We start from the raw sequence: 12760 nt of genomic DNA, 5'->3' as shown, positions 1-12760 counted from the left end.
CAGTTTACCATGCGTTTTTAGGCTTAGCACTACTATTTTCGCTACGCGATTGGATGCAGCTTCACTGTAGCGAAGGGTTTATTGAATCTGAGCATATATATAAAAATTGTTTTATGTAGCACACTGAGAAAGTTTCCAAAGAATACGCCACTTGCACCACTTGCACATTATGAGCCGTAAACGACGTACTTGCGCACACCTCTGTCTGCCAAAGCGTTTCTATAAAAGCTCGAGAAATTTTGATGCGCTGTTCAAATAGCAAAATCTTGAACCCAAAAGTCGCAAATCACCCACAGGGTCAGAAAAAGCAATATGGTTACACTTGTCACATGGCACCCTGTTTGCAGTTACGACTTTGCAAGTAGTTGCGGTCCGATGCAGAGAGGAGATATTGCACGATGTATAATACCCATCAAGCGGACAAATCGCTGTAAAGTTCACTCGCAGCAGAAGAAACTATTTGCATTCGGTTATATACAAATTCATACGGCGGCGTGCTGTGCGCAAGCGAGTCGGAATGCATTATACATAATTACACGCGAGTGTCACAAAGAAAAGCCTCAAGACTGGTAGTGTGGATAAAAAGTATATCGTAGGCGATGCCACCACACGAAGCAATGGTTCATAGTGTGTCGGCATTGGACGGACCGTGGATTCTCAGAAACGTGTTAACAGAATCTTCACATATTGAAACGCGCGAGAAAGTATAAATTGTTCCATTTAAAGATAACACCAGTGAAACAAGCTCCACGTCGAATGTCACATATGCCAGATTGACGAGCGCGAGTTGGCCATCAAGTGGTTGTGTCCATCGGGCTCCCGGAGCGTCCGGAGTGGCTGATCGACCGGCTGGCTCCCTTGGGCAGCGGGCGCACAGACTCCAGCATAGAGCGGCGCCACTCGGAGGCCGTCTGCACATCGTGTCGATGGAGATGCCGGCCAGTATTTTCTGCAACGTCGGCGACCTCCTCGGCAGACGTGTCCGGTAGGTACTGCACGGCAACGGCCGTAAGTGCCGTGACGATGGCCAGTACGCCGAGCTCCTGATTGCAAAAAAAAGATTTTGTCGTAATTGGTTTAATGCCAGATGTATCAAAAACTGATATGTGCATGTTTACGTCACCGAAAAACGAAAGGGACCGCAACATTGGCTGCTACGAGCTTTTGTGCTTTTTTGTGTCCGTTGTTCTACCACGTAACAAAAGTCAAGGTCGTCGTGCTTTTAGTCATCAGAATATAATCACGCGCCGAGTGATATTCATCCGGTCGTTCAAATTCATCCAAGACTTCCGCCGAAGCGCCTGGGATTGATTGATTGAAACAGGTTTATTCCACTTTTTTTGCGCCGAAGGCGCTACGGTGGAAGGGGGGGGGGTATTGTAGAGGAGAAGGGGTAAGGCTGCCTCTGTTTTATTCAAATTTCCTGGAGGCAGCTAAGTGGAGGTTGCGTGCCTCTCGTGAGCGCTGCGGAGCCGATCGCCGACCAGAGGCGCCTCCGAGTCCTGGACGAACATGAGGAGTGCTCGCCAGAGCTCGATGGCACGATCTCGAGACTAGGCAAGGTCGCCACTGCGGTAGATGTACATGGGTGCAAGCCTGCTACTGGCCGCGGCTGTGGGTTCATTAAATTGGACCTGCTGCCGAGACCATGGAGGTCTGGCTCCAGCTTTCTTGTGTCACTCTTACCCGGTTTCGTGCACTTTGTTTTCAGCGACGTATTATTTACTTTTGAGGTTATCCGCATTTTGCGCTTGATCAATCATTTACTTTTGCGATAAAGGTACGAAGGTAGGAAGTCACGAAGTAGAGTAATACCACCGCAATAATAAAAAAACAAGCGTGACTCTTACGCTTCGCTTTCAGGATAGACGCCATAACGTTTTTTCGTTCATTTCACTTACACCTTTACTTACGACGCACTCCGATGCAATGAAAGCACTTTTTAGTCCTCGCTGTCCTTACGTTCTTCGTCATAGTTATTCATCATATTTTCTTCGTTGTGTATATTAGAATTTATTTGTTTTTGATTATTTCCATTTGAAATAATTAATCAATTATAGCCATAGTATCAACCATCAATCACTCATCAGCCTACCCGGCCATTATACATAGCACTTATTGGTCAATTACAAGCGTCAGGTTTCCTTTGCACATTCTGAAAACTACCGACGACTATCGAGGACAACTGCCGATAACAGCCGGAGCGTAACTGGGATACGGCGACGGCTTTTCAACCTAATGAGAGGTATGTGCTTCACGTAAAACTAGCGATAGCTTTAACAAACATCATTGTTTATGAGTCCATCGCGCGAATGCGCAGTTTTAGCATTAGCTTGGACGAAGGAGAGCAATAGTTTTGCAAACCAGAGTTCAGTTCGGGTGAGTTGGCGGTTTGCTGATTCTAAAAGAGTGAGTGTGGTTGCCATAATGCTTGGCCACGTAACATGTCGACCAACCGTGGCGCGCTGCTGTGACACTGTACGCGAGCACCAGTGTAATGCGTCGCACTTGCTAGTAAGAACAACACGATTGCTGCAATAGCATTAAAATCCATAGTGCAAAAAACGTCGGTGGCATGGTTCGTCACAAAATTCTCTAGTTAACTGAGAAAACATGTGTGGTCTTTACATTACGTCGGCAAATCAGCGCTCGGCTAGGTCACGTGCCGTCGAATAAGACGATTTCGTATCAGAGTTGTCAGTTGGTCCGCCACTGACCTGACGCTTCGCACAGGAAACCAACGTGAATAAAAAAAAAAAAAAATGTCTCGAACCCCTGTGTGGCAGGTTTCTGCAATGCGCTTCAGTCTCAACAAATGCAATCTCACCTGCTGACTCAGTTGTGGGAATAAAGTGAAGCGGTTTAGTGCAAGATGGCTTTTTCATGATTATCCCAGTCGGAAAAAAGTACAGAAAATTTTCTGATGTTACGACAGAATTTCTGTGCGGTTTTTGACGGGAAACCTGTTGTGACAACAAGACATTCTGTAGTAACATCAGAAATTTCTGTAGTTACAACAAAAAATGCTACAGAACTACAGACAACAGAAATATACAAAAAAAACTACAGAACAGAAAAGTACTACAGAACTACAGAAAAATCTTATGGTTACGACAGAACTACAGGATATTTTGTCGTATTTTTGACAAAGTTCTTAGTTTTTTTTTTCTACTGGGTAATCTAACTATATCAAAACACGCAAAAATTGTACGGAACAAAGCAGCAATAAATGAATTTAAAAGGTGGCGCATTCCACTCTTCCGGTGCATTAAGTTTGTCGGAAATGTTCACTAACCGCGTCGCGGCGATGCCGTGGCGCCAGACGGAATACGATCTCGCCCAGCGAGCCCGTGAGGCGGCCCAGGGCGAAGCCTCCGCAGATTCCACTGCAGCGCACTGACACCGGGCACTGCTGCACGGATATCATGAAGGCCAGGATCACGGCCAGGTTGCCCAGCATGCGCAGGAAGACTACCAACAGGCCGCTTACGAGGGTCAGTCGCGTTATTCCGATCGTGCCGGCCAGGGCGACGCAGAGGACGCTGAAGAGCAGCGTGGTTACCACGTAGGACTGGCGTGTGCTGAAGCGCGACGTGAACGCGTAGGCCAAGAAGTACATGGGCACCATGGCCACGATGCCCGAGGCCGCGAACACTTTGCGCAAGGGGACGATGTCATTCAGGCTCACCTGGTGGTAGCAGTAAAATCAGCACTAATAAGTTGAGGGGCAGCCGTTTATCGGCAAATCTGGCCATAATGCCTCTAACACGGAATGGCGAGTAACTTAATGTTATTGCTCACAAAAGCTACCAAAAGTGATGCCAGGAATCTTTCGTCTTAAACCGCAACCGACATGTAGTGTTAGGGCTGTTTTTAAGCACACTACCCAAAATGCTGCTTATTGCCTAAGAAACATTGAATCAACATTGAATAAAGCATTGAATGAAGAACTTGGGGATTTCAGTGTCCTTTAGTGAACTGATCTATATGTATGCGGTACTAGCCTTATCGCACAGTAAAATTGCCGAACAAAGCAGGATGTATTTCAGGTAAATCTAAATAAAAATGACGATTTGACTGACAATATGAGAAGGACAATAAAAGTAATAAAAGTGTGTCTCTGAATCTGGACCTGGTTGAAGGAAAAGCTGATGCCGGCCCACACGAACGACACTAGCAACAGGCGCCCGCGGACATCGGCCGATAAGACGGGCGATAGCAGGCCGCGATCGCAAAGGCTGGCTCGCTGCTGAATGCGGCGTTCCTGGTTCAAGAACCAGGCACGACACACGTCCACTGAGACGCTGTTGATGCGCGCTGCGCGCAAAGCTGCTGCCTGGGCCTCGCGGAAATAGCCGTTGTCCACAAGCCAGGCGGGCGAGTTGTCGCCAACGCAGCAGTATATGACTGCCAGCGCACACGTGGGGACCATGAGCGCCAGGTGGAAGTACTCCCATCTCAGGTGGAGCGGCACCAATATGACTGTGGTTACGGGCACTGCCACGGACGACACGGCCATGGCTATGAAGCAGTAGGTGTCGCGGCTTGCCGGCGTGCTCACCTAAAAAGGAATCAGCATACGATTGCACGTCCCGTCCACTGCATCAGCGGAAAATGCATCGTATGCAGAACAAGCATCTGCCCAGCGTTTGCCCTCCTAGCTTCTTCCAGTGTCCACCTTTTACTGTGCTTTTATTTTCGAGAACCTGCGGCTGTGTAATTAAATGTTCGGTGTTCACAGATTGGCGGCTGTTTGACATTGTGACGTTCATTCGTAGATTCTTCTTGTATTGCAAAGGGCGTGTGACGTGACCATGCTTCGATTCGCGACATAACTGAATGCTGACCAACCACCATAGTGCGCTGTTAGGCCTATGTCGTGAACAGTTATCGATATGGAAGTGCTCACCTCATAGAGTACCGAGAAGATGATGAGACAGAGGGCGTTGCTCGATGTGGAAACCACAATGCGGAGCGCCACGAAAAGAAGGTACGAGTTGGCCAGGCTGGTGGCGAAGCCTGAAATGACGAGCGCCGCGAGACAGACGTGCATGACGACGCGGCGGCCAACGCGGTCGGCTAGAAGCCCCGCCACGGGCAAGAACACGACGCACGCCGTCATGTAAGTTAGCACGGCCAGCTCGATGAGCCAACGTCGGTCGCACACGAGCCGCCACTCGCTGATGATGTTGTTGCCGTATCGCTTCAGGTCAAAGTCCCACGCTTCGCAGGGCACCACTACACCCTTTCCGCCGGGGGCGTCCAGAATTTCGCGGCGCGTGCATTGGCTGTGGCTGCCGTCTGACTCGACGGGCAGAGCCAGGTCGCGCCACTCGGTTAGGGTGAGGTTGGCGAACGCCTCCGGTGGCCGACACCAGTGGTCCATCACTCGAGTCATGACACGAAAGCTCACCAAGTGCAGCAGGAAGGTAATCCCGGCAAGCATGGAGGCGGCCAGGAGTAATACCTGGAAGCAGCCGTCTCCCAATGGCACGCCACCACGGTCACCGTCGGACGGTTCAGGCAGCGAGGACCGAAGCTTCCGGATGCTGGACCTCGAACTGCGGCTGCTGCTGAGGCCGTTAGTTTGCTGGGGGACGAACATCGAGAAAGGCGGGCGGTCCGAGGGAGCGTCCGAGCTTCTTCACGTCGCGAGCTTCGATGGCTCGCGGAAAGAAGCCATAGAGCGCGTCTTCTTCTACTTTCACACAGCTGCAATAGGAAGCTCCTTAATTCGCCTTTGAATTTTTAGTATAATTGTTTTAATACGCAACACAAAATCATTCAAACGAGCACTTTCACGGCCCTTTTGTAATGGCAGAAAACCACAATACCACCAAAGATGTATACAGACCAAAGATGTATACAGTATTATTGTATATTCAACGTTTTCATGCACTAGTAACCGTCGACCTCAGTAAGCTTATTCTGTTTGTTTATCGTCCCCTAACAATTAAACTCTGGGCTAGAATACCTTTTTGCAATTGCAGAAAAAAGCCAGATGCCCACTTTGTATGTTTTGTTTCAAGGAATGAAGTGTTTATTAGAAAGTATTAAATCTTAAGAAATACTAAACCTTAAGGAGTAGCAGATTTCAGGCATCTAGTGTACATCTAGTGATTTATAATAGGCCATTTGAGCAAGATGCCAACTTCTGATGAACTGCTTTCACAGACCTTTCGAGCTTGGTCTAGTTCATATACGTGCTTGGCGCGGGAAGAAAATACTGTAGAGGTTCAACTATCGATGAACCAATTTTTACTAGCGTGATCTATCGGGTGCAGTCGTTGCTGCTGCTTCGATATTGTCACGTCCTTTCGCAGAACATCGACTGAAGAAGATCAATGGTCGGACGGATCGGTAGAGGGAAAAGAAGAGCAAGGGTTTCATCAGGTCGCTAGACCCGGCCTCTGAAGTCATTCCTCCCATTTTTGCAAGTAATCATTTTTGCCAATTGTTTATCTGTGTTAATCTCACTTGAAAACACAAAAATATGTTTGAATCGATTCCTGCGTTTTTGTTTTCTGTGTACTTTAAAATAAATCAATTTTTTTCTGGGTGCCTGGTCATGCAGGTGTTCATTCAAATGGGATGGCTGATTACTTAGCGAGATTGGTCCTTAATGCGCCGGTGGTATATCCAGTCCCTAATTTTAGTACTTTGACGATTTCGATGTTCAAGAAATTTCAGCAGGCTGGGGGATCTCTTACTGAATATCACGGATTATCAGCATTTATCACATAATTGAAAGGACTCTCCAGCTTGGTTTGCTCTATAGTCTATGTTCGTCCTGCTTCGGAAAATTACGTCCTAAACTTGAAAGTGATTTTTTTTTATATTGTTTCTTTCTGTTGAGTGAAAATACCTTTCACGCATTTCAGTCTAAATAGAGTATTACAGATTAAGACCAGTAAAAAAAAGTTTTAACATTTCTTTTCCTTTTCATTTCCCCGTTCCTAAGATGGGAGCAAGCTTTTTTGTACGTATTGCAAGGCTTAAACCAAAGTATTATTTGTGATTCCTCGGAGCGATTCATCAGTTTCCCACTGGAAACTGCGTTGTAGAATGCATACGGCTGGAGTTTGACAGGTTCAGCTTTAGAGTTGGGTTTAACTCGAGTTTTTTTTTGTATAGGTAGAAGCTTCAGCCGAGAGGTGAAAGTACTCACCTCAGCTGCTCTCTCACGTGGCGGTTGTCTTCTCAACAACAGCGAAACTGGTCTTCTCACGTTTCACTGAAGAGATATAAGAGTTTCGCATGGTTAGCGAGAAAGGAAGCGCTGAAAGCAGTAGGACCAGACACGTGCCCGAGCTGGTGCTCTTGAAGATGCGGTTCTTTTGGTTAATTCTTACCGTTTTATTCGGCTTTAAAGGATGCAGCGCGCGACGAAGAGGGTGAGATTTATGGTTCGGATTTTATTACACGGAATCAATTATGAAAAAATTTGGTGCGCCAATTTATTTCAATTTCGTGCAGCCACTAGTTTAGTATTTAGAAGCAGCTATGCCGCTGATCAGACTCCCAGACGATTTGTGCATACTACTGGAAATAATTTTTGTTTTATTGGAAAAGTCTTTCTGAGTGACATTATATAGATGATGATCTCAGCTATCTATATTATAAAAATAAATGTTCCATGCAGTGTCGTTTCTGGAATATAAGAATTCATGTGTAGATATAGAAGAATCATGGCTATGGACGAAATGACAGGAATCAAGAATATGTTTCTGCGCTGTTTATGTCCCCCCTTTCTGGTTTGCATTGGAGAACATGCAGATTCAGAGGTAAAAAGCACATCACCAGCTCAACCCAAAACGTAACAAATTGTAGCAGGAGACACTTTCCTAAAAGTTGTCTGGCCAGGAATGCGTGTTTCTCTGAAAACAGTTTTTACGGTTCGTACGCGCTAGCTAGTACGGGTATCCTTCCGTGTCCTAGCCATATTGTGCTGTTTCTTTGAAATTACTCACATTTGACTGCCCACTTCATTGCATATAAGTTTATATGTTAGGTTTTAAGACTAGCAGATTGGTTGACACTTTTACGGAGTAGCAGTCGTTCATCAGAAAAGTAAATAATTTTTTGCTCAGCGCTTTATACGTGTTTCTAATGTGGTTTGTTGTGAGGTACAAAATGCGTCGCCAGCTTATCCCATTAGCAACTGCAGGGTTATATATCAGTTTATATATGCGAAACAATTAGATTTTGTTAGTACATTAAAGAAAAGTGACCTTTAGAGTGCAACTATGAGCGCATATTTCTGGCTTGAGTGGTGGCGCCACAGGTGTCAGTATAACCGATGAGAAGCTATAAGGTGGCTCATGGGACCATCGCAAAACTCTGATAGGGTGTCCGCGTCTCACCGTTTAAGAGTTGGCGCTAACCAACCTGTAGGGGAAGGTTAAAGCGCGGCCGCCAGGGGCCCGCCATTGCCCCAATAACACAGAAGTCTTAGAGAGTAGGGTGAATGGCTGCGTTGACATCCTGAGACTTTTTAAATGCTATTGCGTGCAGCACTTAACTACGAAGCCTAAGTTTCATCGGGCAGCCCAGCGAAGCGCCACCGACCGCTTGCCACCTACCCCGGGAAGCAGCTTGTGAAGGCAAAACCAAAACATTTGTATAGTTCGTATTACCAAATGTATTAATTCTCTGGTAATTTTTTCTTAGTATTGAGCTGCCCATAATTGCAAATATACATCGTTACCAGTGCCATTCGCGGCGGGATGGGAATGTTCCAAGTGTTCAATACATTAGAAACTATTCCTTTTAGGAATAGGGAAGAAATGCGCGGTGGTAGTTTTGGCGTTCTGAAAAAAGCTATCTTCGTTGTTTTTTTTTTTTTTTTTTGGCAGAAATGCTCTCCCAACGCAAGGTTCCAAAACAATCTCTGTGCCGCTGGTAAACCACAAAAATGTAAGTCATTGTCCACTGCAATGTCGTAAATACTTCGTTGCTAAATGCTCAGAGCGACTTTTCTGGCAGTTTTTCATCTTTATCTTTAGTGATTGTCGCGCTGCACTACAGTTGCTTAAAACGTCAAGAATTCAAAAGCGGCTCGTCATTGGCTTAAATAAATGCACACTGAGGCCTGCGAGCGCTGGATCAGTGCATTGTGCTACAGTGCTTACCTGTTCACTGCAGCATCGCAGGGAATAACTAGGCCAACGCCACTGCAAAACTAGTACCCGAATATTTATCAAGATCAATTCCAATTCCATCTCATGAAGGGTTACAGCAAGACTTCTAGCCACTGAATCATGACGATTGCAGAGCTCTCTGTGGTGTGACCCGGACCATCAATATCGACCTCTACATCGAATAGATTATCACTGACGTCTTTTGAATTCCGCCCAATTTGAGCCGATGCCATCGTAACTGCCTGCACCGAATTCGTTTGAATGTGTCGTACACCAAACTACTTCTTACGTAAAATCGCTATAACCAGCAGCCCTCTGTGTTCTACATGTGATGTGTGGGACGATTTCAAACATTTGGTAACCTACTGCCAAAGATTTATCGCACATCACAGGACATTGTGTAATAATTAGGCCTTAGTTAAAGACACAGTCTTGCGCCTTGAACCTGTCCTCAGTCCTTGGTGTGATGGGTCTTTGGCTGCGCGAGCTACAAAGGTCTTATACAAAGGTCTTAATAACTTTCCTCAAGGACACAGGGTTGATATATAGGCACTTTTTGGAACTCATCTGTGTCTGATTAAGTGTGCGTGAAAATGTGTGTCACAGATTGTTTTTCACTCATTTTCCCTTCCCCTTCCCTTCTTTGATTGTCACCCTCATCAGGAGTAGCAGGCTAGGATCAACACCAGGCAGACATCTCCTGCTACTATTAAAATCTCTCTCTCACTCTAGCTGCTCAGAATTCCACAGGTATTTAGGCATTAGACATTATATGAACGACTAAAAAGTTTATTTATTTATTTATTTAAGATACCCTCTGGCTACAGATGTACGTTACAGAGCGGAGGGGCGCATGATATATATATATATATATATATATATATATATATATATATATATATATATATATATAGGACGTCCTTCTTCAAGGACGGTGGACCGTCCTTGAAGAAGGACGGTCCACCGTCCGAAACTGTTGGAATAAAATAGATAATCGGGAAAGTTGTGTGACATCTTGTTTATATATATATATAAACAAGATGTCACACAACTTTCCCGATTACCTATTTCATTCCAACAGTTTCGGACGGTGGACCGTCCTTCTTCAAGGTAGAATTGAGAATGTATATATATAAAACAGAAGGTTAACAAAATAAGTGTACAAATCTCTCAAAAACAAAGCACATAATTAGGAAGACGGCATAGGTGTTAAAAATAACACAATATAAAAATATAATAAGCAACGCAGTAAATAATGAAGATAAGCAAATAACCATACAATAAGTTTTAATACTAGGCAAGAAAGAAAGTTTGCAGTGCGGAATTAAATAAACTCGAAATGCCGCGTTTTTGCTCTCTACAAGTGTAAACTTTGAAAGTCGTAAATTGGTAGCTTGCTGTAAACAACAACATAACGGAGAGGACTAAGCTACAGATATTTTCTAGAGCACTCACTTCGATTTTCGTGCTAAGAGTGCCAAGTATTTGCCTTTCGAACTTTGGGATACATAACGCATAGTTAACTGGTGATTTTATTATCTTCTTAGTGTTATTTTGTTATGACTCTATAGGAGCATGCCGGTATTCCCGTATGCGTACATGCCCTTCCTGTCGCGCTGATTTATCCAGGTTACATACACCGCTGTCCTGAAGGTAGGCACTCCCTATCAGGTCTTTAGTGTCATGCTCGACACTTTGGGGACAACTTGGCTCATCTCCTACTACTGCGACAAAAGCGAGCCTTGCTGTACGTATGGCGAATTTTTCTCGCTTCTCATTCAAAAGCATGACAATTTTAGGTACAGTTTTCGCCGAACCAGAGCAAACAGTTCCTGTACCGATATGACACTATGTACGCGGAAAGTTATGGATTAAAACCGGGAGAAGGGCACCAAGCCAAATATATCCGAAACGCTCTCATTTATCCGTTGGAATGACAGGGAGCAGAAAAAAACGTATTAGATTTATAGCCCATAGAAGGATCTCATAGCCAGGTGGTTCAAATATATAATATTAGCTTCCAACTTCCTTCCATCACTGAGCCATCACTGTCTTTTCTTTTTTTTTTCCCCCACTACCTAGCTCATCGAAACCGAATACAAGAGATAGCCTCTCCTGCTTTGATTTAGATACCGCCATCATGATCACGTTTTACCGCTTCCTTTTGTACTGTGCATTTTCGCAAAACTGTTTTGAAATTAAGATTTGATTTTTTTTGTGAATCAAAATTTAAGTACGTATCTTACTACTTCAATTTGACGTTAGTGTTTCATAATGCTCACGAGGAAAGGCGAAGAGTATACAACCTGTAAAGGTCTATTTAAGGGTTGTAGAAATGTTACTAAAATCATTGATTCATATAGGACGAGAAAAAAAAAGAAAAAAAACAAACAACATTCCTATTGTGAAGTGAAAGGGAAAATCATCAGCCTTACATGCGAAGAATACACTGGTACCTACCTGGGAGCTAGGATATAAAGCAAACATTCTGAAACTTCGTCGTGCCCTTCCTGTCGCGTGCGTCTCATGGGTATGATACCCTTTCTTACCACCAGTTAGAACGCTAGAATCGAATATTGAAGTGAAGTCTGCTTTCATTTTAAAATAAAAAAAAAATAACATGAAACTTCTTGTGCTTTTAATGAATTTTCTCCCGAAGAAATCATCAGTTGGCATGAACAAAGTAAGTTTTCCAAGCAGATATTATTTGCCACTCGGCCAGCGTAACATATCTGTAAACCTTAAGCCGCATGTGCCATGAACAGTGCTTTATTTGAGTTTAATCGCTACATGAGTTTAATGCAGAAATGGACTTGTAATCTGGTGCCTTTCATTCGTTAACTCTTCTGGCCATGCTGGGTTCCTCACAAGCAACCGTAACTTTTGCTTTGTGGCGAGGTCCCCTGGTCATGGGAATTTCGATACTTTCTGAATCGATTTGGCCGAAAAGAGGTCGCGATTTTGTATACAGCATATATAGCAGTAGCCGTGTTGTTAGAAATATGTTGCGTAACAATTGCTGGATAGTGACGCAGCGTAGCCTCCTTTTGTGCCAAGATTACTCTGTTTGCGCCTTCTCAAGCTACATGGGCTACGAAAGCGAAAAAAGCCTGGTACAAGATCTTTGCGTGATTTTCGATCAACCGCCGTGTGATTGCTCAATTTTGTGAAGCCTGAAGCACACACAAAAAAAAAAACCGCACAAAAAGACACATAAAACAGGCCCTGTAATTCTTTCATGCTGTACTAAAGAGTATGACAACTAGCAGTTTTGAAAGCCACCTCCAATTTATCAATTACCTTGTCAGCAGTATTCGAGGACTGCCGCTTCTAAGGAGAAAGGTCAGCACGCCTGCGTATCGTGAAGCGGCTAAGTCAGCGAGCGACGTATTACGCGCCTTTGTTAAACTTATGTACTGTTAAAAAGGTAGAACAGTGTTTTCGCATCATGTGTTACGTTAGATAGACAGGATCGCGAAAATATTTGCAGACAACCGAGCATTTTGTGTGCGTGGCACCAAGCAGCGACGTGCGGTATGCCCTGTTTTGAGCACTACCGCACCTCTGATAGTCTCCCACGTATTAGCTGGCACTATTGAACAAACAGTGCATTTCAAAAC

General features: G+C 44.6%; 1 protein-coding gene across 1 annotated transcript; it reads right to left on the bottom strand.

The window, feature by feature from the left end:
• Positions 1 to 773: 773 nt before the first annotated feature.
• Positions 774 to 5605, bottom strand: LOC146175686 (solute carrier family 22 member 7-like). Its single transcript, XM_084581182.1, has 4 exons — positions 4910 to 5605; positions 4133 to 4561; positions 3296 to 3688; positions 774 to 1043 (listed from the first exon to the last, which is right to left on the bottom strand). The coding sequence occupies exons 1-4, from the start codon at positions 5603 to 5605 to the stop codon at positions 795 to 797; spliced, it is 1767 nt and encodes a 588-aa protein (XP_084437308.1). The 3' UTR covers positions 774 to 794.
• Between the last annotated feature and the right edge of the window lie 7155 nt (positions 5606 to 12760).

This window comes from Amblyomma maculatum, chromosome 10 (genome assembly GCF_055883805.1).
Source record: "Amblyomma maculatum isolate TAMU_Amacu chromosome 10, ASM5588380v1, whole genome shotgun sequence".
In the NCBI taxonomy this organism is placed as follows: Eukaryota; Metazoa; Arthropoda; class Arachnida; order Ixodida; family Ixodidae; genus Amblyomma; species Amblyomma maculatum.
This window is presented reverse-complemented; position numbering and strand designations above follow the sequence as displayed.